Source organism: Aythya marila (genome assembly GCF_965140915.1).
Source record: "Aythya marila genome assembly, chromosome: 7".
Classification (NCBI taxonomy): Eukaryota; Metazoa; Chordata; class Aves; order Anseriformes; family Anatidae; genus Aythya; species Aythya marila.
This window is the reverse complement of record NC_139048.1, coordinates 21,290,014-21,317,923: the sequence shown is the minus strand read 5'-3', so window position 1 is coordinate 21,317,923 and position 27,910 is coordinate 21,290,014. Positions and strand designations below refer to the sequence as shown.

Genomic DNA, 27,910 nt, shown 5'->3' with positions numbered 1-27,910 from the left:
GCTTTGTCATTTGTTGCTTTCGCTCTTCCTTTTTTGACCTCAGCTGCTTCTGTCCCTTCCCTCCTGTCTCATTCAATGTGGTCAATTAGAGGAACAGGGCAATGTCATAAAGGAAAACAGGCATATATATGTGCACATACATAGGTGCTGTGGACAACCAAACCTCTCTGACAAGAGCTCTTCTGTCACAACAGAAGTCTTGGTGTGAGTGCAGGGAGCGGGACGATCTCCTGTGTCAGTTTATTTCATTACTTTGTCGTGCAGGTATTCCGCACTGCTTTGTATTTTGAGGAGCATGGATCAGTAAGGCCCTGACACTGGGATTCCTGAAATCCAGATGAAAAAAAGCAGGACATTTCTCCCAAGTGAGCCAAAGTGTGCAATGGGGAGGGGGTGCTGTCTACTGAGGCAAGGAGTGGAAAGTATACCAGATAGGTAGGTAGAAGAGAATTTGTGCGGTTTTCCCCTCCAAAGGGAGAGGCCAGTCCTTGCAGATCGGGTAGTGTAATCCCCCGGAGCTACCCCTTGCTTTCTCAGAGTCCCTCACTGCTGCCTCTCCCTTGCACAAGAAAGCGCTCAAGGGATCTGCTTCAGAAAGCAGAGAGGATTTCTCTTTGAAATCCCACTTGTCCCATCCCTACAGAAGGATTCCTTTCCCATCCTTTCCCCATCCTCTTCCACAGAGCTGCTGGGTGACACCGTCCTCCCTGTCCGCAGCCTGTGCAGGGCTCTGAGGCTGCCGGGCGCCCAGGAGAGGGCATCTTTCCGACATGGGCAGCGAGTGGCCGGGAGGGCAGCCTGACCTTCAGGGTGGGCAGCTGGCCTGGCCTGGTGCCCCGAGGGCTCGCTGCTGCCCTCCCTGCGAGTGAGCCGTGAGCCGTGCAGGCTCCGGGCTGTCATTGAAGGGCTCCGCAGCACTGTGCTGGCGCTCCTGTGAAGTAATGAAGCAGGCCTGCAGCCTGCTGACGTGGTTGTGCGTTAGGTCCTGTCCTTTCTGTAGGGTGTGCTGTCTCGCTGCAGATTCATTCCCCTTCTGCCTTTAACCCCTTTGCTCTCCTCTCTGGCAAACACAGCGGGGTGGGAGTTGTCATTAAAATGGAGCTGTGAGCAGGTTTCCTTCTGTCCCAGGGAAGCAGATTCACAAAGTTCTGGGGAAGGGTTTATAAACCTGTGGGGACTGACAGCCAGGAACACTGACGCGCTATTTCCAGACTCTGAAGGTCTCTTCCTGGGCTGGACACTGGGCTTGTTTTCCCAAGGAGGAATGGGGACAGGGAGACAGGGAGACCTCTCCTCCTGGATTACAGAGCTAGCTCGCAGCTCCCGCAGCAGCACTGCAGTAACTGGAGCTGCTTTTGCATGCGGACCTCCTGCCACCCTGGGAAAGGCTGAGCACAGACCAAGCCAGAGCCGCTGGGCCGGCACGTGTGCTAACCATAAAATACGTGCACTGCCTGCCCACCTTGCTCTGCCCACACGGGGCAGCTGATGTCCCAGCAGCCTGCTCCGATCTAGGGGTGCTGAGGCAGCAGCAGGCACTGGCCTGGCAGTGCTGAGTGCTCTCCAGCAGGTTCCTGCAGTGCCGAGGGACCAGGGGCTGGCGGGATGCTGGTGAGGCCGAGTAGCTCTGGGCTGGGTGGTCACAGCCCACGGCCAGCTGGTTTCAGTGAGCATGGAGGAGTATGATGGGATGTGAAGAATGCTCTCAGCACCTGCTGACAGTCTTTAACCCCCGCTTCCCTCGCTCCAAAACTGGGAGAGGTGCTCAGCAAGTGTGTTCCTATCCGGGGCTGAGCGCAAAGCACTTGGCGTGGGGCAGCAGTTGGCCTTCAGAGGAATACCAGGGGGACGTCTTCCTTCTGCCCTCCCTGTAGCCCCCTAACCCTCTGCATTAGCTGCGGTCTCAGTAGGCAGCACTGGAAAATGAGCCTGCTGTCCCCTCTCAGTTAGCAGCTGCACCTTGAGGGAGTGTCAGGAAGCAGTATTTGTACTGTAACAGCAAAGTGGCTCTTCAGCAGGGGTTCATTACAGACCCACATGTTCTCATTCCTGGCTTTTATTAACAAGGAGGGAGATAAAGGCCTAAAATGACAGCGGCTGATGGATATGGCAGCTGGGATGAGAGAGTCCCTATTTTAAGCACAGAGGCAAAATTTGGGGTCAAGCTGGAGAGGCTACAGGGTGATAAAGTGCCAGTGAACACACAGACAGCTCATAGCATATCCCCCCTCTTTCCATCTTCTACCCCAGTACCTCCCAGTTCCACTGATAGGCTGACCTGCAAGAAGTGCTGCTCTTGCCCCTCGGAGGATTAGGGCCGAGTCTGGCTGCTCAAGCAGCAAACTCTAAGATATGGGAGAAGGTGCCCTGCTGTGCATTACCTCTCTTCAGGGATCTGCCACAGTTTGTTCACTGCACCCCATTAAACAGCTCTGCACTGTTTAAGTCTCTCACTTAACTGCAAGATCTGAATAAAATTTCTAGAAGTATTTACAAAGTTAGTGCATTTAGGCCTGATTCGCTCTCGTGCAGTGTTTTTCTCTGGAAATTCCTCTATGCAAAATGAGTGCATTACGGGTGCTACAAGAAAACTGTCCCATTGCTTACCTACATGGGTGAGCTCTGTGTTTTTGGGCTGAGTGGGCACTTGGTTTGCTTGCTTGCCCAAACAGAAACGCTAGACTGTGTTGTGGGTTTCAGTGGGAAGTTTAACTAAGATACAGAAGATAACTGAGAACAGAAGGAAGAGGAAACACTTGGTGTAAGATGGCCACAAGAGGCCAGGTTAGGGACTAGTCTGGACCTAGAGCCCCAGACTCCCTTCTCAGACAAAGCAACGCGTATCTCGCACAGCTCCTGTTAAGGCTAAAGATTTAGTCCACATTTACGCTTGTGTAACAGGACACCAACAGCATGATGCAGATGTCCAGAAATGTATTGGCCAAAGCCGTTTGAGCAGGAATACCTGACAGCAGGAAGTGCCAGAGAGCCCCCTACTCTTCCCGATGTCAGATTCCCTGAGGACGGCATCTACAGGGGCTGTGTGTGTGTCAGGGATCACACCACAGATTCATAGGAGGGGGTACAGCTGGAAGTGCTGACATGCAGCCCCATACAGGGAAAGTCTGGAATAAGGAATTGCCACAAGTGCAGATACTGAAAGGCACAGGGCCTGGTCCATCACTGTGGCAGCACAGTAGTCTTAGGCCTTATTTTATTCTTTCAGGGATAGAGTGATAAAAGGGTCAGCAGGAGACAAGCACCTGCACTGGAGAGCTGCCGCTCTTACTGTCATCCCTATCCTCTCTGTTCTGTTTTTCCAGATCCGAAAGAGAAGCAAAGCATGCCGTGGAGGCCTGTGGGAAAATGATGTGCTAGTATCTATCAATGGCAAGTCGTGTGCCGGCCTCTCCCATGCTACTGCCATGCAGATCATCGACTCCTCCAACGGCACGCTCAACATCCGGGTGAAAAGGTAACTGCTTCCCCAGCACCATGCTGAGATGGTGCAGGCAGCACAGCAGCTTCGCCTAGCATAGCAGCTATCCACAGCTGGCAGGAAGGAGGCAGGCAGGGAGCCTTTGGTTTCTCCATCCTGTGAGCCATCCTGGGAGTTCCCCATGGCTAACATGTGGCCAACCAAAAGTTCTCCGTGCTGCTCTCCAGAGTGCCTGGCAGTAGGGTTGAACGCACTCCAGATTTCCATCTCCCAGCCCCTTAGGCTGGAGGGAAACGCTTGCAGTGTGAGGACTGTGCTGCTAAGAATGAGCAATTTAGGCTACAACCAAACAGTTGATGCAGGGCAATTCCGCTCAGGAATTAACAGAGACCCAGTTCATTCTGTAGAAATGAATTTGATGATGCATTGGATAACTGAGCCAAGACCAAAAGTGACCAAAAATTACCTCATTATTTGCTACAGCAGGCCACTATAGTCCAACAGGGACTTCTACAGAGCTCAGAGGTGGGTAGCTGAATCCCCTTCTCCAGGAAGAACTACCTCTGGTGAGAGCTCCAGTCTCCAGAATACTAGAAATCAGTCCCAAATTTAAGCACACAAATGGTCCCAGGAACTTCACTGTTTCTACCTGCACTAAAGCCAGCCCAGTGCCTCAGTGTATGTTGGATGAGGCACAAGATTTAAATAAATCAGATAAAGATGAAGGGAGCAAAGCTGTGTGAGGTCCCAGCTAGTGCACACCACTGCCCAGTCAGAAGCTGCCCTCAGGAAATAAGGCCCTGTTGAAGGCGTTTGAGAAATGGGATTTTCCGCAGCCCTGAGAAGGCAGAGGGGAGGGACAGCCACCCTGCGTGCTGGCATCTGTAAACTGGGGGCGAAGGTGGGCAGTGCTCAGGGAAGGAAGGAAAACTAGAACATGTAGGCTCCTTCCCTTGGCTTCTGGGAAGGCAACGGTGCCTTCTGATGCGCTCTCCCTGTGCTGCTGTGATTAAGTGGGATGAGTGAGCCCTGAGCAAGGTGGCTGGAATAGCGCCTGGCTCCTTGCCGAGGCCTTATCTCACCCCACTGGGGTCCATCTGCAGCCACAGGTGCCCCGGCAAATTCCTCTGGGCCAAAATCAGCCCTCTTTGAATTAGCCAAGTGACAAAGGCAGGCTTCTCGTGGGGTGCACGGGTCAGCTCTCAGGGAGCCAACACCAGATGGCTTGGGGATAACATAGTTAGTCAATGAAGCTGGCTTCCTTCTGGGGTACTGGAGAATCATCAAATAGTGCTTCCTCATCACAGCGCTATTCTCACTCTACATCTACATTCCCAAGGAAAACACCAATTAGTTATTTTCAGAGAGGAGAGGTGGCTGCAGTATGCAGGGCTGTTGGTGTGGGATGTGTGTGAAGAGAGAAACAGAAAGATTGTGACCTGAACGGACAGTGCAGAACCACAGAAATTGGCTTAGAAGCAGCAATGATTTTCAGCTATTTGATCAAGTGTTTAAAGAAGAGGAAGGACTTATTCGTATTGCTTAGGGAGGTTTGTGTTTGCTCCCCAGTAAGAGTTCATAATACAAATATTATTAAAAAAAAATAAACAGAGAAATTGTCCCACCCTTCACTTCCAACAAGGCCTATACTTGATACAAATTTTTCACAGTTCAGAGGCTAGATAAAAAACAACTGGGATTCAAGTCATGAACTCCACAGCTTTACAGAGGCAATACTCTACCTGGCTTCCATGTATGCATGCTCAAAAGGCAAATGTGTGAGGCTCCCTTATAAATCCAACAAGCCCTGGTGACTCTGGCAAGGGCAGGAAGATTTTCTCCGCCCCATCTCTGGGGTCCAGAATCAAACTGCCTTTGAACTCTGGGCTTGCTCCTGAGGAGAGGGAGGACAGAGCTGACTGGTTTCCCACCAGCAGAGCCAGTTCTCCCTCTGGCAGTCAGCAGTTGGACTGACTACCCCAGTCTGTCCTGCCCCAGCCATCCTCCCAGCTGACTCACAGCTTGGAGCTTGCTATGTCTAAGCCAAAGGCAAATGCCAGCACGGACTGGGCTGGCATGTCTGCAACGCAGGCGTCAAAACCAGACACTGGCAGCTAGCTTGTGAAGCAGCCCCGCAGCGAACTGGCCACACATCTGACCTTTCTCACCAGCATGGTCCTGCCTCCGCAGGGTGCTTGGCTCCTTTTCATAGAGGTATTTGTTATTTGCTCCCATCTAGAAGGCTGGGCAAGCAAACAGCACCTTCTTCCTTCAGATAACTAAACTGCTGGAGTGTTTTGGAGGATGCCCTGGTGTGCAGAGCTGGCACAGCTCTAAGATGAAGTTCCAGCTGCAGGAGCAGCTGGGGAGCTGCATTATGGCCAGGGCACCACCTCGCAGCCCTGCCCGGCAGGCTGAGTGGGCACGGCCAGCTGTGCTGAGGACTGTGTGCTGGGCAGGAACCTACCTCCCATGGAGAAATGCTTGGGAGCTGATTAAGCAAGCTGGGTAGATTTTTATGCTTTCAGGACGTTCTGATTTCCGAGTGTTTAACACCTGGTTTTCAAAGAGGTCATGAAGCAGAAAATCAGGATGAGAGCAAGTAGCTGATGTCAGACATGTGCCTGCCCTGCAGGTATCAATCTGTACCATGTGGAAGACACCTGAAACACCAGCTCAGCCCTTAGCCCTCCCTTTCCAATGTGCTCTCTCCTCATGGCAGGGTTTTCTTCCAGCTCCCCCCACCTCGCTCACTGCTTTTCCTTCTCCTGCAGGATAGTTGGTGGGGACCAGACAGGCCCGCGGCTGCAGCGCTCCCCTTCCCCAGGGCAGCGAGTGCTCTCCCCGCCGTCCCCGCTCAGCCCCCCAGCGCAGCTGCTGAGCTCCGGGCCAGCAGGAGCCCCGGCCACCACGCAGCCCTCGCAGCCCCGGAGGGCACCGCGGCACCTGGACAGCCTCACCTCCCCGCCCGACAGCGAGGCCTACTACGGTGAGACCGACAGCGATGCCGACAACGTAGCCCAGGAGAAGCACCGCCGGGCCCGCAAGAAGAGCCCGCGCTCCCCGCCTGGCAGCACCAACAGCAAGGCAGACGTGCCCCAGGACGAGGTGTCCCTGTCTGAGCAGAGTGGCTACGAGAGCACGCCGGAGGCCGCCGCGCAGGGGGAAGCCGAGGTGGCCAGCTCCGGCGGGGTGGCCAAGAGGGAGATCGCCTGCCCGCCCGGCAGCCGCATGGACACGCCGTTCTCGGAGAGCGATGGAGCGCTGCGGCCGCCCTCAGCCGAGGGCCGCGAGCCTTCCCCGGAGGCGATGCTCCTGCCCCACGCCACCAAGGCCATCCGAGCGGAGCGCCACCTCATCCCCATGGTGGGGCCTGTGGAGCACCCAGTCGATGAAGACCTGACCACCACGTACGCGGAGAAAGCCAAGCAGGCCAGTAAGTCCTCTGCGCCCTGCCACTGCCCCACGTCCTCTTCTCGTGCTTGAACTCCTTTCCAAAGCCTCACGCCTGCAAATGGCAAGTGGGTTAGCTCCTCAGCTTGGGAAGAAGCAAGAGTCGAGTCAGCCCTGTGCAGACGGGCCTCCTGTTGCAGCTTTGGCACCGGGGTCTAGATCACCCAAGGTGTCCCAAGCAACAGATAAGAGAAAGGGCCAGGGGTGCAGGAGTCACCTGTAGGAGCTGCAGCCACACAACTGTGCAGTGAGCCCTGGTAGAGCTGATGCCTTTCTAGAGGGGTACCCACAAGGGCAGGGGGGAGCTGGTCAGTCAGTTAATTCCAATGGGTCCTTGTAGGAAGTCGAGACCTTTCCAGGTGGGATAAAGCACTGAAGAATGTCATGTAGTACTTGGGTGATAGGCCTGAAGTGACCTTAACTGTGGATATCTTTCCTGGTTTCTGCTACACGTTGTATTTTAAACCTAAACACGAAGGCAAGGTAAGATGTTATTTGACTTCACAGTTGTGAAGTCGAATATTATTGCTTTTGATTATGATTACCCAATAATATTAGATAAAAAGTACTCAATAGCTTTTTTCATAGGAGTATCTCAGTGCCCAGTATGAGTGGCTAATGGACTTCTCTGAGCCTAGAAATAAAGCAGCTTTCAAACATCTGACTTAACTGAGGGACAGATTGGGAAGCTTATGAAAGTTATCAGGCTGATTCAGATAAACCACCCAGCTTCTCACTTCTTGTTCTCTGCTCCAAGTGCAAGGCATCTTTTCCCCAGACCAGCTAATATTGTAAGGCAGTTGGTAAGCCACTCCCTGCTCTTTTTCTTGGTCCTTTAGAGGTAACTTTCATACCCAGGCTGCATCCTTCAGGCAGGGTGCTGGCCTCCTGCTCTGCCCTGTACTGAGGGCACGGACTCAGCTGGGTGCCTTGCATCAGGCCCTGCTAGGCACTGCAACCAACTTGGTGCCTTGCGGGATTTCTTTCTAGTCTTTAGCAGTCCCTTTCCTTGGGAGAGCAAAGAAAGCAGTGATTTCAGCCTCTGTGAGGATGAAGCTATTTTTTCCCCCTTTGAATAATGTACAAGCATGAGGTGAATGGTGAGAAAGGCATGTTCAGCTGCTCCCTGCCACCTGATAGTCCCAGCAGTGGATAAGCAATTGCTTTACATCAAGGCCTATTTCCATGGATAGCGTCAGCGCAGAAGGCTCCCAGGAAAGCCACGTATTTAATGCAGAGCATTTCTGATGGCAAAATAATACCCCATGGCAGAAGGTGATGCAACTCTATTGCCAGCTAGAGGTAGGGTTCCTAGAAGCATTACACACCACGCTAATATTTTATTCTCCTATTACCCCTCCACCCCTCACCCCCCCCTTCTGGATTAGGTTTGGCCATGGGTGTCCTTATGTAAGAGCTGCTCTGCCGTGGATGGCAGTTCACATGGCCAGCTTGGCCTTTTCTTGGGTTAGGAATCTTGGCAGGAATGATGAAGGCAAAACTCGATGTCCTGATTGTGCTGGGGCACGGTACCCAATAAAAAAACAAAAATGATCAGCAGCCAGTAACTCTAGGAAGGATGGAAGCAAGGAGGGAAGGAGGATGGGAGGTGTTCGTTATGTGGGGAGCAGAGCTGAGGAGCACCTACACCTGCAATGAACCCAGGAGGGTGCAGGACCGTGGAGCTGCGCTGGCTCCTGGGGGGAGGCTGCCTGGTACCAGAGGTTCCCAGCACTGCACGTGGTGCCAGAAATTGGCCTTGCAAGGGTGCTGGGACACGCAATGGTTCAGCTCCTATGGTTGTGCCAGGCTCACGCGGAGCCAGAGGAGTTTAAAGCTCTGTTTCTCTGCCCCTCCTTAGCAGTACCCAAAGCACAACAGCGTGCTTGGGATTGGAGGGCTCCTGGGTTTTGCTAAGCAGGAATGCAAAGCCAAGCTCATGGTTCAGAAGCTAAATAAGTTTTTAAAAACTGAGTCAAGTAAGGTAGTTGACTTGGACAATTGGTCATAGGAGCCTAGGACCTGATGTAGACGCAGTAGACAGGTGAGAACCATTCTGGCACCAAATCAGATATCTGCCTTTTGGAGCACCACCTCTCTAAATATCCCAGTGCTCGTGCGCAGCACACCCTCCTTGCCTTGCCCTGACCTCCTCTTTGTCATGGCTCCCACCACTGCACCACACTATGAGTAACTCCTCTTGTTTGTTTGTTTGTTGGGAGTGTTAACTGGTTCCTCACCCTTTTCTTTCTATGATGTACTCCTGCAGCTTTCTCTGCCTGCTGGGATGTTCTCTCCAATGCTGGGGGTATTTCTCTTGTCCTTTGTATTCACTCTTTTTAACCTCTCATTGTCATTCCTAAGCTACATTCTCCCATTCCTACCTGTCCCTGCACCTCAGGCAAACAGAATTAGAGGTAAATTTCTGATCTGGGCTGATTGCCTACCATCCTTAAGAACATTAGTCAAACTACAAAATGCCCCCCATGTTCCTCTCATTCTTTTTCCTGCCTTCACTATAAAGGACGATCAGTCTTTTACGGCCTGATTCTTACTGATTCCTTTTCTGTTAATTTGTGTCTGACTGACAGTTCTCCAGTACACATCTTTTTCATCAAATCCACCAACTTTTGACAACTCCAGTTGCTTTCCCTGCTTTTGCTAAGAGGATATAAATCATGTGGCCATTGCCGGAGGTGACACTGCTGTCTGACACCTGCTCTGGCCGCAGTGCCACAGGAGCACACGGAGCTCGCTCACTCACACGAGCCCAGGGTTTGACCCTGGGAGCAGAACACGGTGTGGTGGTGAGAACAGACAGCGAAAGAGGATTTGGCAGTGGATGGGATGGAACAAAAGAAGCTCAGAGAGGAGGGGACAGCAGCTGATGGTGCCACCTTAGGATGCCTTGTGTGTAGGCAGCTGCTGTGCTGGGGCTCTCCTACCCTGGAAAGGGTGCAAGGGCTCAGAGCTCTTTCAGGCAACAGCCTGTGCAGTGAGGTGCAGGCCTGCCTCTCTCCAACATTCCTGCCCTCTCACAATTGGCACATTTTTGTTGACTCATTTTTTTCCATTGTGTGCGATAAGCACCTGCATCATCCCAGCTTCCCACAGGATGCACGTTTCTAATGTGCCTGCTCAAACCCACTCGGAGCATTGCTGATGCTGACTAGTGGGGCAGTGTGGGGAGCTGCACACCTAAGTGGTGGGAATCTGATTGAGCTCATGAAGGTCAGCAAAAAGCAGTGAGTTGTGGCATGGAGATTCACACTACAGACATTACAAGCAATTGCTAGTGAAGGCCCTTGGTTCCCAACAGCTCCTGCAGTGTCCCCCTCTGCACAAATGCTCACCCCCCACTCAGAGGCTTGGGATCCTTCTGTAGGCAGGACCTCCTCTCCTTATCCACCTGTGCTCCTCGAGGTGCACTGTATTTTCACCCCCATCCCCAATCATCTGCAGTCGTCTGCAATGGGCTCAGGTTTTCTCCCACCTGGCAATACCTATTGCTGGCAGAAGACAGGCATACCAGGACAGTGGTCTAGTCCTAACTTGCTATCACACTGTAGGAATTTGTGTCAGTGCAAGAAGTGCTTCAAAATATCTCAATTTAAACTTATCCACTGGACTATTTTTAGTTCCTAGGACTCAAGAGTCTTGCCATGTACGGCAAGGAAAGGGAGGGAAAAATGGGTGGGGAAATTTCCTCTTCTGCTTTATAAGGGCCTGGCTGTGGGTACACATTCATCAAAGTTACTACATTCCATATCAGAAAAGGAAATCCTTCTTGTTCAAATCGGATGTATGGCAGCATCACTTGCAGAGATAGGATGCTTATAAATAAGTGAGCTATTCATTGGAGGGTCACACAGATTACCTCTTCTAACAGCACAGACACATTTCTCTGCAGAGTGTGTGAGTAACAAGCCAACTACCAGCCGATTACAATGCACACAGGCCACAGGAGCTGCGAAGAAGATAAAGTATCTGAATGGCAGTTTGAACTTACTGCACCACGTTTTCTACTTGCCTTTCACCTTTGACAACTGTGACTAATAACTGCATCGTTGGTAGGCTAGCTTCATGGTTTTGCAATTCACTGCAATCTAGAAGACCAAAAAGATCCCCATTCTACCTGCATAAAAGTAGAACAGAAAAACATTCTGCTCAGATCAGGAGATTAAAATTGAACTATTGATCTGGCTGGAAGCCTGTTGCTTGCAGTATGCAGTATTCAGTGCTGAATAACCCTTGGTCCTTGCTACTCAGTAAGCAGCCAGCCCCTAGGAAAACAAGAACAGCCTCTGTGGTTGAATCACGGATGGAGAGTCTGACCTCACTTCAGCATGCATTGAACTAGAAATTGCCTACACTTGGGAAATCAGTTCACATACGCTGGTGTATGCAATCTAGCTGCATGCCTTTCTGCCTTTGCTTATGAATCTACCACTTAGTATTAACAGTCGGTTTTGAATTCTCTGCAGCTTGGAATGCTTGTATTAAAGAAGACAGCAGTGACATTAAGTGTGCATCTGGAGCCCTCTCCATATAGTTTTAGGCTTGAGCATGTTACATTTTCTACCAAAAGCACAGAGGTGATATTTTCAGACTGATGTATTAGTTGCTTGAGCAGAGATTGCCTGAAAATTTCTGGGTTCTGGGATTTTCAGAGCTGAGTTGAAAGAAATTGTAATGTAAACAGGCAACAAGAATTCCTCTCCCCATCTAATTTTGTTTCCATCAGGTCTGAAAGTGATATGGGACTTGCTGAAAAGGTTGGGACAAGTAGGCAAAGACACTCAGAGACAACACTGAAATGAGAAAAAATGATAGTGATGGGGGAGGGAGAAGCATTAAAGGGTGAGGCATAAAAGGACTTTGACAAGGGGTAATTAAGCAATAGGTCATTGCTCAACAAGAGTGAGAGAAAATTATAGTAGGAAGGAGAAAGCTGTGAACCTGACAAATATAATTCGGCAGCTTCCCTTAAATCCATTGCAGGAAGGGAGATCTGTTTGTTGCGAAATCTGTAAAGCTGTCATCAGCGTATCTACTGCTCATGTTAACCAAGGATCTGGCTCTCAGTATACAAGAAAGAGGAGCAGGAATGAGGGGGAGAAGATTTGGCATATCTTGACACACTGAGTATACTGAAAAGGACAAGGCTGAATCACATCCTCTGTACAGGTGAAATGTAAGGACTTAGTGAAAATTGTATTAGAACAACCCCCAGGTCTTTGTTAATACCCTGGGAGAAGGGGAAGGGACTCGGAAAAGGAGACCAAGAATAGCACCCTTCTTACAGGCATGGGCTCTGGAGATGACCAAAAAATAAAAAAGTAAAAAAAATTTAGCTTCAGTGAGGTGAATGAAGCAGTTCTGTTGAGCACACTTTGTGAGAAACAAAATGATCAGTAAAAAAAAACATGGATTAAAACCAACAAAAACCCCAATCAGTGACCTGCTCAGTAAGGCAACATACTTTGTGGCTGAAAAACGAAGGTGGACACAGTGTATGTTGACTTCTGCAAGATACCTGATATGGTTCTACATGACTTTTCCAACTAGAGAAATATGGGAGAGAAGGGACTACTGTAAGGTGACTACACAATTGGCTAAGTATAGAGCAGAAAACGTACCTATTAATGGCTCATGATGTCAGGGTAGCTAACTGGCTACGTTGGTAGTGGTGTTTCACTAGGCTTCTGAATCCAGTGGGACTACCTCTATATTTTCATCCATGGAGCTTTAAACACTAACGTATGTCAATCAAATGTCCTCTCCACCTCAATGTTATATGACTGGCAAAAAGACAGATGATTAAAAATCCCAACCCTCCTCTCTTCTGCCAGTGGATCTTGTCCTCTGGCTGCACCCAGACAGACCAGGCAGCGTGTGCTGAGGGGCACCCCAGAGCCCCTAAACTGCTGTTACTCAGAACTGGGACCTGGCTTGGACACCTTGCAGCTTTTCTCTGGTCTTTCTTCCCACAGAAACCCAGGTGTGTGGGGAACAGGGGGAGGGAGGTGGGTTATCTGGACTGAGAAGCTCAGAAGTGTTCCCAGGTCCACCACCTTTGTCTTCATATCTGCTTTTTCAACTGCAAATTCTTCCTAGTGAATCTTTTTAAATATCGTTGCTTCTCTTGAGTGTGTTGTACCTAGCAAGCAGTAACAGCAAATGGCAGTAATACCATTTTTAATGGATGGCCTGAGGATTCAGTGAGATTGCAGCGTGTTAATCAGCAGATGACATAAAGCATGGCAAGTACGTACAGTTGTCTTGTGGAAGGCTGGATTTTAGAATGAGGTGGGAGCTTGACAGGGCACAGAAAGGGACTAAAATCAATTAGATAACAAAATATATGACAAGTGCTACAGGACTAATCAAGTGCGCAGACCCAGATGGTGAACATATGCTTGCCTGTATTATCAGAGAGTGGATGCTGGAAACACTGAAGGACAAAGGGAAGATGAATCAGTACTAGCCTGCTGTCAGACAGCAGGCAAACCTGTGAGCAGCAGAATGAACAGATCCTGGTGTCCTTTTAATTTATGTCTCATATTTGATATCTCATTCTCTCATGTCTACTAAATGCAAACCTGCCTGATGCTTCTCATATTCAAAATGGGAACTTGCAATCTTTTCTGTGTGATCTTCAGTTTTTGGTGCCTAATGAAGACCACACTCCGGCTTTCTGCTTCCTATGGTGGGGTCTATCTCCTCTGCCTAGTCACCTATTTTCATGTAACTCATAGGAGGCTTCGTATCTTTGTGACTTCAGACTGAAATTAACAAATGAGCTCATAAGCGTCTAGGGTGAATCACATAAATCAAAAAACAGAGATGAAAACAACAACACAAAACCTGCAGTGTGACCACATAAACCCTTCTTAGGAGATCAGGCTAAAAATGCAAAGGACAGATTCACTACTACTTTCAACTTGCTGTCCTGGCAAAAAGAAAGCTCTCCTTTGGCAGTTTTGTTGTAGAAGGCTGTGTAGGGAATATCCAGGGCCCAGGTGTGAGAGGGAAGCCAGCCATGTGTGCTGCCTTTTGCTCTGAAGACTCATTTCCCTCCAGCTCAGGAAAAAAAGTCAAACTCAATCAACTGAAGGAGATTTTTTTGAGTGAACAAGCAGGATACCATGAGACTAACACAGAGACGAATCGCTGCCATGCATAGCAGTGTCTCTGAATCTTCTTAGCCTAGCAGGGTTCTTCAGTAGCAGTGTGGGAGTGAAGGAATGGCAAAGAATGGTCAAAAATCTACTAAGGGACTGAGCGCATTTTTTCTCACGGCTATTGATTCCTCTGTTACGAAGCTTGATTTCTGTCTTTCTAGCACCAGCAGATTGTAGTGGGGCAGTGTCTCACTAGTAACTCTTAAAATCAGTAGCCATTTAAGAAACTGCACTGGTTTCACAAGTACTTACCTGTACTTTTAACTCTAGCTACATGCTTAAGCATTGCAGACTTCAGTATGACCACAGCATTTGTCTGTACCATGCTAAACTGGAGGCAAAGCCAGTATTCATCTTTTACATGTATATCATGCACAGCTTGTGTGACGGAAGTGTGCAAACATCCAAGAGTGAGAAATAAGTTTTCTGTCCCAAGAGTTACAACGCTTCTTTTGAGTAAATGAATATATAGTCCTCTGCCATATTCTGCAATTCAAACATTAGTTGTAGCTTGAAAGGCTGGCTTTCGACAGGGAAATACTTGGAAGGCCAATATAACCTATTCAAATCTTATTTTGAAAGGACTCCAGATATGAAGAGCATGAGATGTCTATATCCTCTAATGACTTACTGAGATATTTGCAACATTAGCCATGGAAAAATGACCTTGCCCAACATAAATAGCTGGAAAAACAAAATTGAAGTTGATCCCATATGAAAAAATAGTAGACAAAATAGTATTTCATCACACAGGAATAGGTTTTTTATATCTGAAATTAGCAACATGCTTATTTTCTGTGGTATTGGCTTTTCTAGAATTTGGTCTTTAGTAATAAAATTTACCAGCTTTATTTCCTTCATTCAGTGAACATGAACAGTATCTGACATTGTGTAAGCCTGCTTGTTCAGTAGTTTTCTTGAGTATACATTACAATGAGTATTACAATGAGTATACATTACATTGAGTATACATTACAATGCTTTCTTGTAGTGAGTCCTAATCTTCAAAAGTTTTTGCACTTCTCTTTACTGTAATTAGTAGCTTAATTTATTCAACTCCAAGTAAATTTAGTTAAATCAGTACATAGAAAAGTCTTTGAAGGCTTTGCCTGATGATTTGTGTGTGTGTGTGTGTATTACTCCAGCAGAATTTAATAGGAACAAAATTTGAGTGCTCTACAAATTAGCAAAAATTTTTCTATAGAAATTGTCCACCATACCAGCAGAATGTAAGAGTTTTATAACCCTTCTCTTTACTCTCTTATCCATTCCATTTGAATGTTCTTATTAGAGATTTTTTCAGCACCGCAGAGCTATATTTTCATTTCCAATTGCATACTGCATGTATCAGATCTGACAAGGCTTTTTCAAAGAGCCTGTATCCCTGTATGTGTAAGTATTAATCAGGGAAGAAGTGACTGAGCTGCTTTCATTGCTCTTGCTGTAAAAACCTCTGTACGAGGCCTGTCAGGCCTCTCCTACAGCAACACTGCTTGCGGAAATTGGCTTTCTTGGCATTCAGCAATGGTCAATGGATTTTAGGAGGCATGGTCAGACCTTCCTTTTTGTAGACTCACTAACACCTGAGATGGTGTGCTCAAGTCCTGGGCTAAGGTACTGCTAGGGCTGTATGCCCGCTGTATGGGAGGATCACAGGGCAGTGTCCCACAGCTGCAGCTCTGGGATTCGCTCCCAGGCCCTACTGCTCGTGTACAGGAAGAGGCAGTAGGACAAGGCCTAGCCAAAGCACGGGAGATGCTGAGCAGCTCACAGGGCCACAGCTGTGGAGATGTGTAGGCTCCCAGCACCCTTTGTTCCCTTCCTCTTTGTCCACCCCAGTCCTTATTGTCATCAACTCATCTCTCATCACCGCTCAGTCTCCAGTGCTGGAGTGCTGCGTGGTGCTGCCAAAAAGCACTCCTTGGCCTCCAAACCCTCTGTCGCCCTCCCTGGGCACAGCCACGCTCTTCATTATTGTAGGCAACAGCCTTTGCCACTTTTATTCAACTAAACCACTTCACTACAGGCACTGAGGATCCTAATGCTCCTCCGTTAAATATTCCTCAGTCCTGCCACACAACAGGAATCAGTGCCATGGACGGGTACTCCTCAGACATGAAACACAATTGATATACATAGGAAAAGAAAACCTCTCCTCCAACCTCTTTTGTTCTTTGTGTTTGCCTGGAGCTGGGTGCTCTCTGAGGGTTTCAGAGAAGGAAAGCTGCTTTCCACTTGGCTGGGTTTCCCTGCCTTGCCACGCTGGACATGAGCACAGTGTTAGCCTTGTCTGCTTGCAGGACATTGAGGCGCTGCTTAGAAACACAGCTGCTAACCTGAAGCTTGCACCACTGAAGCAGTAAGAGTAGAGATTTATTTTAATTTATTTTAAGAAAAAAAAGAGAAGAGTTTCTCCTCCCAGGGAGTGGGGGAAAGAAGGAGGCTGTTTAAGTGCCAGGTGACAATGTCCATCACACTGCTCAGTGATGAAGCTAAGAAGGCAAAAATAGACCAAGTGACCTCATGGCTTTAGGCAGCAATGCCTATGAGACAAAAGAGAGGCTTTAAAAGGCTTGTGAAGCTGATAGCAAAGGGCTTGGACACCTCAGAGTTTTGGTTCTGCTCCAGCAGGGAACTGCTTTGCTTCTCTCTCATTGCCTCTCTCTGTTTATGGGGAGTTGTGAATTAAACGGGCTTTGTGACATGCCCAGCTCTCCAGGTCTGGACTCTGCCTTCTCAAGCTTGGATCAGCCTTATGCAGGTACAGATGTCTCCTCTTTCCTTTCTTTTTCTTTTTCTTTTTCTTTTTCTTTTTCTTTTTCTTTTTCTTTTTCTTTTTCTTTTTCTTTTTCTTTTTCTTTTTCTTTTTCTTTTTCTTTTTCTTTTTCTCTTTTTCTTTTCCTTTTCCTTTTCCTTTTCCTTTTCCTTTTCCTTTTCCTTTTCCTTTTCCTTTTCCTTTCTCTTTTCCTTTCTCTTTTCCTTTCTCTTTTCCTTTCTCTTCTCTTCTCTTCTCTTCTCTTCTCTTCTCTTCTCTTCTCTTCTCTTCTCTTCTCTTCTCTTCTCTTCTCTTCTCTTCTCTTCTCTTCTCTTCTCTTCTCTTCTCTTCTCTTCTCTTCTCTTCTCTTCTCTTCTCTTCTCTTCTCACTTTCTTCTCCTCTCTTCCCCTTTTCTGTTTCCACTCCTCCCTTTTCCCAGTTCATTTCCCTATTCTGCTTTCACTCTCATCCTTTTTCTTCAGCAAGTCATTTTGGGACAATTTCTCTTTTCCTGTTTTTCTTAAACCATTGTGGGAGATTGTACATTGAATACCATGATCATTTTTTCTGTTGGGAGAATGGGTGTAATTTGTTATGTGCTTTAGCCTTTATAAGAAAGGATGTAGGAAGAACAGAACAGAGAGGCAAGCTGCAGGTCCCAGAGGGCCTCAGTTTCCAGCTGCTTCAGAGCACAGAGTAGTTCAGAACAACTTGCTAAGGAAGCTGCACGTGGACATTAGTGCTGGGCCTGGCCCAAGAATTGGTTGAGGCATAACCAAGACCGTCTACTGTTCTATTTTCTCTAACTACATTTGCTAGAGCTGGGCCCTTTCATGGTGCTCTGCTGCCAGAAGGGCTGCCCAGACGCTCCCTTTGGATGGTGTAGCTCCCTGAATGTTAGCTCCTGATGCCAGAAATCCTCCTCTGAGTCACTCACGCAGAGTTGACATAGTCTGGACTTGATGTAGATTCTGTAGTGATGCTCTTCCTCCTTGTAAATTTAGAAGCAAAATAGGAGCCTGGTGAGGTGTAGTTACTGCATCCTCGTAGAAAGAAAGAAATCTCTCTTACTTCCTCCACTGTGAAAACCCCCAGACACAGGCATGCAGACTTCTAGGTGGAGTGGACAGACCTTCAGGGACTGGAACTCGTTTCCATCATGGGCAGCAGATCTTTGAGAGCAAGTTCTCAACTGTGCTGAAGAGCACTGCATCTCCACAAAATCCTGAACGCTAAATTCGTCTTGGTTCAGCTTAAATTTGGGATGTAAGGAAACTTTTGAAGACAGCTTTCACTCTCCAAGTGTAAATACAAATGGTGGGCCATTTTTTCAGGTCAGCACTGATTTTGCTTTTTCTTGTTTTCTGGGTGCAAAGGGGAAGAGCAGACAGACTGAGCACCCAAGTAAGGTGATTTCAAACCAGAGAAGTCCCCTTGCTGACATCATAAGGCAGCAGCATGTGCTCTGGAATTGCTGCAGACCTTGAGACGAGTCTTTCTTTGTCTTTATCTTAAGCTTTGTGGAAGAATGACTGCTCTGCAGACCAACTCCTTATTTTTAGCATGGGGTAAGAGAGGGAGGCTATTTCTGCTGTGGTTAAACTGGTGCAGTACGGAACAATGACATCTGCCACAACTGTGCAGCCTAGCCGGGTTTTAGGGGACATCTGCAGCCCCCAGGAAAGCTGGTGTCCTTCCTAGCTCCCTCTCCCCTGCTGTCCCCAGTGCAAATAACTGCCACATTAGCTGGTCCCCATTGAATGGATGCTTTGTGATGAAACGAAATGAGATTCAAAGAGGACTGAGCAGCTTCCATCCTTTCTTGACCTAACACCATCCACTAGCACTGCCTGCAGCTCTCCTGTCCTGTCCTATCCTGTCCTGTCCTCTCTTCCCCCCACCTTCAACAGGGCATAATTTTTTTCAGGGCAAGTGTAGTGCAAATTTCTTTCACTTGAACACCAATTCTAGGCAAGTCCCTGCTTTCCGTAGGGCAGCTGAGTTTGGTTTTCTGTTGAATCTTGCTCACCCCAACTTCCCTGCATGCCGGGCAGAGAACTCAGCGTTCCTCCCTGGGGCTTTAGTGTCCATTGGACTGGCAGAGCAGGTGGAAAATGATTATCCCGCCCTTTCATGCCAGTGTCCCAACAGGTGTTGGCTTTTCCAGGCAAGCCTGTGTAAGTGGATTCCTTTTGGCCTGGCTGATCGGTCATGGAGGTCTGGGATTCTTGCTTGGGAGCAAATGCTCTGTTTCCTTGCTGGGCATGGGGCACAGGCAAGGGACTACAGCAAGGGTGAAAACCTGCCTCCTGCTGCTGTGAGGCCGCTGCAGGGAGCAGCAAACAGCCCTACACACAGTGTTGCTGCAAGATAGTCACTGCAGGGCTCAGGCCCTGATTGTCCCTCTTGAGCTCTTTGTGACTCCAGAATCTTTGGAGTAAGGAGAGTTCACCTGTATGAACGTTTTTGACTGTGTTTGCAGGGAAAGAGAAAACTGAACATGGGTTTGTATCAGTAGGTCTTAAAGATACTATCAGCAAAGGTTGGAAAGAAAAGGAAGGGCAGGGGGGTGACAGTGTGCCTTATTGTATGAGCACTCGAATACCTACAGCCGTATCGCTCTCCATCTCTGTCCGTCCAGCCTTTTGCTGAGCTCTGAGCTTGCCTCTCTTTGTCTCTTGCAGAGCTCCACCGCCACGAGAGCATCCAAGAGAAGAACGTGAAAGAAGCCAAAACCAAGTGCAGAACCATTGCCTCCCTGCTGACAGATGCACCAAACCCCCACTCCAAGGGGGTGTTGATGTTCAAGAAGCGCAGGCAGAGGGCCAAGAAGTACACACTGGTAAGCTTTGGCAGTGTCGACGAAGACCGCTCCTACGAGGAGGAAGACGGAGTTTTTCCAACCAGTGAGTCTGAATTTGACGAGGAAGGTTTCTCTGATGCCCGAAGCTTAACGAATAACTCAGACTGGGACAACACTTACCTGGACATTGAAAAGTCCAAGTCAGACTCTGAGCAGAAAGACGAGAAGCAAAAAGGTTTGAGTGAGGCCTCGGGTAAAGGAGCCCGCTTATTTGAGCAGCAGAGGGAACGTGCTGGGAAGTACACAGTAGAGAAAGTCCCTGCAGAGAAGAGCCCCCAGCTCACCCCAGCTGTGCAGCCGCAGCCGGGCATGCTGAATGGAGAGATGCCTGTGCCCCAGAAGACAAGCAGCGTGCCCCTCAGCATCCACCTGGAAGGTGTGCCAGTGCCCAGCAAGCAGCCAGCCACCCTGCCCGCTCCGCTCCTGGCTCCCTCCAGCCCCACTGTCTTCCAGCCGGCCCCCGGCACCCCCGACCCCTTCTCTGCAAGCACGGCCAGTATGTTCAACAGATCTGCACGGCCCTTCACCCCTGGCTTTTCTGGCCAACGCCCAGCGACATCCTCTGTCATCTTCAGGCCATCTGCACCCAAAAAGCCCGCTGAAAGCCTGGGTGGGCAAAGCACGGCGGTTCCCCCTTTCTCGCCTCAGGCTCCAGGATCACCTGCCAGTGCTGCAGTGCCGGCACACCGCGGTGCAGTGAGCTCCTCCACATCTCTGTATATTCCCGCACCAGGAAGGCCAATGCCACCAGTAGAATCACAGCCTAGAGCAGGAGGAAGCGCTCCAGAGGCTAAGCCTTCCACCAACACTGCCCGGACATCCACTGCCTCCATATTTCTGTCAACTCCCTCAAAGCCAGGAGGGGAGGTGGCCTCTGCAGCGGCCCAGCCACGAGCCCCTGGAACAGCCTCCTCGTCTTTGTATATCAGCCCAGCGCCACCGCAGCACGTGGTGAGCAGCTCCCCGCTGCCAGCGCAGCCTTCTCCTGCCACCTCACCGGCGACGCCACGGCCTCCTTCCGAGCCCCTCACCTCCAGGGAGCAGAGGATCGCCGTGCCGGCTCCCCGCACAGGCATCCTGCAGGAGGCCCGCCGGCGGGGCAACAAGAAACCCATGTTCAGTAAGATTGAGGAGAAGAAGAAGAACTCACCCAACCCCGAGCTCCTGTCTCTGGTGCAGAACCTGGATGAGAAGCCGAAAGGTGACCAGCCCGGAGCAGGCTTTGAGTCTGGGCCCGAAGAGGACTTCCTCAGCCTGGGTGCCGAGGCCTGCAACTTCATGCAGTCCTCTGGCCGCAAGTTCAAAACCCCACCTCCAGTGGCTCCAAAGCCTCAGCAGCAAGATGCTGGACTGGTAAATGGGGCCCATGACATGCCTCAGCTTAAGGGCAAGGGGGCAGAGCTCTTTGCCAAACGCCAGAGCCGCATGGACAAATTTGTGGTGGAGACAACGCCAAAGCCGGAGTCCAAGCCCAGGACCCCTTCTCCTTCCCCTTCTCTACCTTCGTCCTGGAAATATTCACCCAACATCCGGGCCCCCCCTCCGATAGCTTACAACCCGATGCATTCCCCTTTCTATCCTCTGGCTGCCAGCAAGTCTCAGGCTAGCAAAGCAGAGAGCAAAGTGAAAAAGGCACCTGGCCAGAAATCAGGGCTCAAGGTCATCGATTTCATGCGCCATCAGCCCTACCAACTCAAGTCAGCCATGTTCTGTTTTGGAGATCCCCCAAGCCCCAGCACGCAGGAGCCTCCTGCTCAGGCAGCCCCGCAGCCCGGCTCGTCCTTCCCCGCGGCCAAGCAGGTCCCGGTGAAAACAGCCAAGGCCCAGGAGATTCGTCGCTTCTCCACCCCGGCTCCCGCGCCGGCCTCAGGCAGCATGGCACCCACCGTGCTCGTGCCCCGCTCGGCCACCACGCTGGATGAGCCCGTGTGGAGAACAGAAATGGCCTCCTCTGCCCCCGCTACCCCAGCGCCCTTCCAGGTGGAGCTCAGCCAGTCCCCTAAGCCATACCAGAGTTCCCCTGAGCTTGTTCAGGCGAGCCTGGGGCCTTCCCCAAACCCTGCCTCAGCCTCTCGGTTTCAGGTGGCCAGGCCCAAATTCTCAGCAGCCAGAACGGGGATGCAGGCCAACGTGTGGCGGCCGAGCTTTGGCCACCACTGAGGCAGGTGCCGCTACCATCCCATCCACGGCCCCGCAGAGATAGTGCTCGTTTTGTCTTTCATGTCAGCTCAGTACATTGGGGTGAGTGATGTAAAATGAAGAAAAGAGAAAAAAAAAATTGCTCCCCTCTTGCACCACCCTCTCCCCCAACCTCCCCTTGGTCTCAGATGGGCAGCTTCATGGCAAGGCTTACGGCTGTGGCTACAGATGGAGGAAGAATGTGGAGAGAGGGCACGTGTGGTACACAGGGACTGGGAACTCAACTGCACCAGCAAAACCCGTGTCTGGAGAGGGTGAATGGCAGGTGTGGTCTCAACGAGGACATGCAGTGGTTTCCTCCCAAGGTCTTTGGAGCCAACCCTGAATGGAGGGGCCTTGGCGGACAAGAGCCTTCCAGGAAGGACGGGTTGGAGACAGGATTACAAAACAGAAGTCCTACCTTCCCCACCAGACTGCTTTTTTGAGAGCCTGTGAGGCCATACATAGGAACACCCCTACACACACAGCAGCAGTTAGCAGGGAGAGGAAGGAGAAGTAGGGCTCTGCCATGGACACTTCTGCCAGATTTCCCTCCATGGGAAAGGAGGCAAGAGAGCAGAGTGGGGAGGTTTGCACGTGCACAGGTAGGCAGTGTGTCCTGCACAGGAGGATGGCGATGTGTGCCTGTTCCTCTGGTCGCCAGGCAGGGACTGAACGAAGCAGTCATCCCAGCTGGTACGAAACTCAGCCATCAGGTCTGGGAGCAGGTTGCCAGAGAGGTGTTGAATGGACTTGGTGGGGCTACCACAAGTTCCCCACAGCAGGAGCTATCAATTTTTGGAGATACACAAAGGGCAAAGCTAAGCTCAGGCAGTGGCTGGTTAGCTCCAAGCAGTCCCTGCAGCATTAGTCTCACTGGAACAGGATACAGATGCTGTAAGTATAAAGAAGGATTGCGTGGGAGAAGGTAAAGTTGGCTTTAAAAGGAGGCAGGATTGAATAAGCGTTTGCATTTCAGCTTTTTCTTTAGTGGACAGAAGAGTGGTGAGATTGGAAATGGGTCTTGACATAAAACTTCCTGAAAATTCTCTGTTGAGCTGGAAAATGGAGCCCCTGTTACAGAGAGTCTCAGCAGGAGAGTGGAGTACAGGGGAACAGAATTACAAATGGAATTGCGTGCTAAATGATTTAAGTATCCACAAGACTGATTGATAAAAACTGAAGTGCTCTGAGAGTCCCAGAGGATCAGCATTCTCTGACACACACATACAGAGCTCAGTTTGCTGGCAGTGTGGGGGAAGTAGGACTGGTTATTCTTTGATTGCCCCAGGCTAGCCTCAGACCTAATCCCTACACCAAAAGTATACAAGAAGAAAGCATTCCCTCTCCCAGGAAAGAATTCAGGATATCAGTAGGGCCTGTGCATGTGTGTGTGCCCATCACCTACACTCCAGTCTGCACAACCCCCTGACATTTGTTTTTCTGCCCTTGCTCCCCCTTCTGTGGCAGCCTCACAAAGTGGGCTGGAGAACCCGGCTAGCAACTCTAGTCCTGGACAAGCCTGAGAGGGAGGGAATGAGAGAAAAGGAAAAGTGATACACAATCCTGCCAGGTCCCTTTGAATCCTCTGTGTCTGGCTGGCCTCGCTCTGCAGGCCTGTGTTTGCAGTGCACATTGCTGGGAGCCCTGGAATGTAGGATGAGCGTGCTGGGCAGGGAGGAGGACAGCAGTGACACCTCTCTCGGAAGGCTATCAGCCATGGGAGAGGCTGGAGAAAAAAACTTAGGGCATGCCCTGAGTTAATAAGAAAAGGGGAGGTGCTGCACCTGGTTGTATGACAGAGGAGCAGTCAACCTCAAATGATGAGGTGACGGTCCATGTTCCTGGAAAGCCCTAGAGGGGAGGTCTTAGGAGACGTCATCACTGCAGAGTTAACTCAGATCACCAGAATCCACTTCACTGTGAGGGGGAGCAGCCACGCTACAAAACCTGACTTGGATGATTGCTTTCTCACTCATCCTGTGCTGCACTGTATTGCCATTGTTGCTGCACATATTGCCATGTGCTCTAGCAAGATAAATGTCTGTAATTCTTCCCACAGAAAGAAGAAGGAGTCTTCCATTTTTCTAATTAACCTGTGGGGAGGAACTGAAGGACTGGTAGTGCTGCAAAAGTTTTGTCTGTGGAGTGCTTGTGGAGTGCTGGCTGGCTGGCACTGACAGACCAGTTTGCCCAGGCTGAAAGCATCACTGAACTCAGGTGTAGAGAGGGGTTACGTGGACCAGAGAAAGGGTGTTCAGGATAATTCTGCAGTGAAGAAATAACCTCAGAAAGTCTGAATCTTACTCCAGTGTTCCTGTCCCTCATGGACCTAAAAATCAAGTGCATTCAGGACCTGAGTGTCTCAGGAATTTATTCTGCCACTGGGAATTAAAAAATAAATAAATAAAAAATAAAACAAAAGAGAGAGAAGTCTGTTTTTAGTACGTTCAGGAGGTTGCATCTAGCCTGTATTTGGGTGGTGCTGCTCCAGATCTCTAGGAGACACTGATGCAAGTCAAACAATGACGGCCAAACACTGTGGAATGTTACATGGCAGGACCTGAGTGCAATAACTGGATTTGGCCCATAATTTCTGATAATGTAGTGGGCAGGAGATGAAAAAATGTTAGGTCTGATAGGAGAATTAATGCTAAACATCAGAGCAAGGAAAAGAATCGGGAGGTGGGGGTTCCTGCATTTCACCTCTACCATCCTTGGTTCAAAGCTAGGTTTGGAAGGAACGCTAGTTTGATGGCATCGGCCTCTCCCAGTCTTTTCTGGGTCCTGTGCTGAGGACAGAATGGGCTCTGCAGAAGCAGAGGGTGCTGCAGATGAGGCCTACAGTGCTTGTGGAGTATCCCAAATAAGGCCTGTGGCTGCAAGTAGCATGAGATGAGAACTAATACTGAGATGCATCTGCTAAGCTATAGGGAAGAAACTTGCACAACTGCTGGCTTTGTGCAGCTCTGCTAGTGTCTGCTCATGAAAATAATGTGGCTGCCTGTTAGAAAGGTCACGGTTGAGGTTACAAGGAATACTGTTGAACCATCTAAGATTGTCTTGAGCCTCTCCAAATTCCCAATTCCTCAGCTGTTGAACAAGCACACATGTAAACAGTTGGTGGACAAGTTTTAGCTCCCACCTGCTAAGTTATGAGCTGCAGTGGTAGGCCAACCCCCAGTATCCCTTAGGTAAGCATTTGAAGACGTCTACATGGGCTCTGATTTAATACGGCCTCCTCTCTAGCATGCTGCTGGTTCTACATTGCAGCTATGGCAATCCTGGGGGGTTATCTTGGCTTCCCTTCCCTCTGAATGTATGGCAACACTTGCCAGAGATAACCTCAAGTTCCTGCAGCAGCTGAGAGGAAGAATCTTGGAAGAGACTGGTGTGACGAGGAGTCACTGTTCACCAGATGCAGCACAGAATAACCCAAAATTGTTCCTCTGACAGAATTCACTCCCTTTCTGCTACCATCCAGCACACTCTACCAGACCCTCTTCTTAGAGGAGACTTGTCGGTGCTCTGAAGATGGGAGCCTCACAGCAGTGCTCTGGTGGAAGATGTGACCCCAGAAGGAGAACAGAGGTGGCGTCTCTGTTTATGGAAATACTTTTTTCCTTTTCTGTTTTGTCGTTTTTGCAATTTACAGTCACTTTCTATTTGTTTGTGCAGAAGAATAAACTTGTGATATGCACTTTACACGTGGCATTTTGTCACCTTCTTTGCTTAGCACCAAGAAAGGACTGCTGTGTACATCACATGCAGTTCACCACCACCACAATCTATTACTACTGCTAAAGCCAAGGCAATATAAGGAGTCCAAAAGTCCAAGATGGGATGTCCTGGTAATAAAAACAACTAAGCAAAACAATCAAAAATTAAGTGAGATGTAAATTTTGGTGTAAAGGGTTATAAACCACTCACTTACTGATAGGGCAAAGAAGAAATTCCATTAGGGGTGGTGTCACAGCCTGGTGCTACAATCAGCTCTGCCCGTACCTGTTCACCCTCAGCATAACCATTCATAGCCCTGCTCTGCTCCAGCCCAGTGGCTATGGCCAAAACAGAACAAAATCCAGACAGGAATTTACAGAGGTGCCAGCTATAAATCTATCCCAACCACCTCTTCTTGTCCCAGTTATCGTGCAGATAGGACGTGTCAGTGTGAAATCTGGCCCAGCAACCTGCTCTTGTCCTAGGCTGTCCCTGTCATAACAGTCCCTGTCCTAGCAAAAGATGGGTCCAAATTTTAACAGTGAAGGGATGGGACAAAACACCTAGCACAACCTAAAATTGATTTAGTCACCTTTTCCAGACTTAGCCTAAATCCTCATTTGTTAGCTCCTGAATCCCTGTTAAGAGATTCCTCTGCCATCCCCTGCTTATAAATCTGGAATTAACAACAGGTTGTCTGCTCCACTAAGTCCACATACAAACCCACATCGTACTACTACTCACTGTATTCTTTACGTACTGAGAAATCAGGAAACCCAATCCATCAGAAAAACAAATATATCCCACTACATCCTCAGGCTCTAGCCCTGGGTCCTGAGAGGTTCATTGTGCTCAGTTTCAGATGAGTGTTGGCAGGCGTTACTTTTCCAGATGTATGTCACTCACGGATAGCAATTCCTGAGCATTGCAGGAGCTGCTGGGGTCAGCTGTAGGAATAGAATGCAGTCTGGACACTTGCCCAGGCACCGTTTTGGGGATGTTTCTCAGATTAACTGCTAGGAGGCGTCCCTTACACAGTGTCTGGAGGTGGGTTTTGGGACTATCCAGCCTATTTCTGATTGATTTGTGGAAAGTAAAAAATGCAGAGGGGTAGCAATGTCTGCTGATGCCAAACCTGAGCTTCAAGTCCAACCAGAAGTGCAGTTCCCAAAGAGATAAAACTACAGATGCACAAGCTGCAGATTAGGGCTGCATCTTGTTTTGCTTAATAAAGCTGACATAGTAGGATTATGAGCTACTCCAGATGGTTTGACACATTGCAGGACAGTTGTTGTGTCCAGGGCTCTGATTAAATTCCGTGTTAACCTCTACAACCTTCTCAAGTGAGAGTCATTTCTTTTCACAACAGACCATGTCAGAAGGATCAGACAATCAGACTTTCAAATGTGGAGGGGGAGCCAGCCCCGAGACTACTGGCCCAAAGCAAAGCCAAAGGATTACTGAACAGTTATGTGGCAGGCTAGGGATGAACATGGACTCCAGTGTGCTCCTCAGAGAGAATTTTAAAAATATAAAATAGTAAGGTGCCTAGGGGGGGTACCTACCCCCAAAGACTTCTGTTGGATGGAAGGAGAAGTGTCCAGCAAAGTGCAAAGCCAGGCAGGTATGTGGCATGTGTGAAGAATAAGGATATTCCCAGGCACTACATACCTATAGCTGCAATGGCCACTAGATGTTGCCACTGTTCTCTAAATTATCCGGAGTTTTGGCATTCACCTGATGTGGTGTTAAACCTGGAGGGTTTAAAAGCTTAGGGAATCCTTCTCTCCTAATCAACCTCTTTTGGCATTCACATATGGTGTTTCTTAATGCCACATACCAGAGGAGAAGACCAGCCTCATGCCGGGCAGTTTTGGCAGTGGGAGGCTTGCTGCAGCTTGGAGGGGATTCCTGGGTGGCAGCATGTGGGGCATGCAGGCAAACAGGCTGCCGGCAAGTAACACACCATGGGTACCCAGCTATTCCAACACACAGCTCTGTGATCAAATCCTACATCTTTCTGTCCCAGACCAATGCATCATCATCACCTAAGCCCATTTAATGGCAGGAGAGAGCCAGGAGTTAACTATTTCTCCTATTGTTTTGCTACAAGCTACTGACAACTCTTCCTGCTGTCTGTGTGGAAGTGGAAAAGATTAGGCATATACGAAATATTTTAAAAGATCAATATATATATATATATATATGTATTTCAAAACGAAAAGCAACCTCCCCCACAAAAGCCAACCCGAGAGCTTTGCATGTTCTTTTCAGGACAGATCAAATTGTGTTGAAATCCGCTGCTTACGAATCTTTT

General features: G+C 49.2%; 1 protein-coding gene across 1 annotated transcript in view; it reads left to right on the top strand.

The window, feature by feature from the left end:
• SYNPO2L (synaptopodin 2 like) overlaps positions 1-25,578 on the top strand; it is a 36,064-nt gene extending 10,486 nt beyond the window's left edge. The window contains exons 2-4 of the mRNA XM_082764931.1: positions 3,324-3,475; positions 6,214-6,875; positions 19,517-25,578. Of these exons, the coding sequence (XP_082621057.1) occupies positions 3,324-3,475; positions 6,214-6,875; positions 19,517-21,855 (3,153 nt within the window). The 3' untranslated portion in view covers positions 21,856-25,578. The remainder of the gene's footprint in view (positions 1-3,323; positions 3,476-6,213; positions 6,876-19,516) is intronic.
• The last annotated feature ends 2,332 nt before the right edge of the window (positions 25,579-27,910 follow it).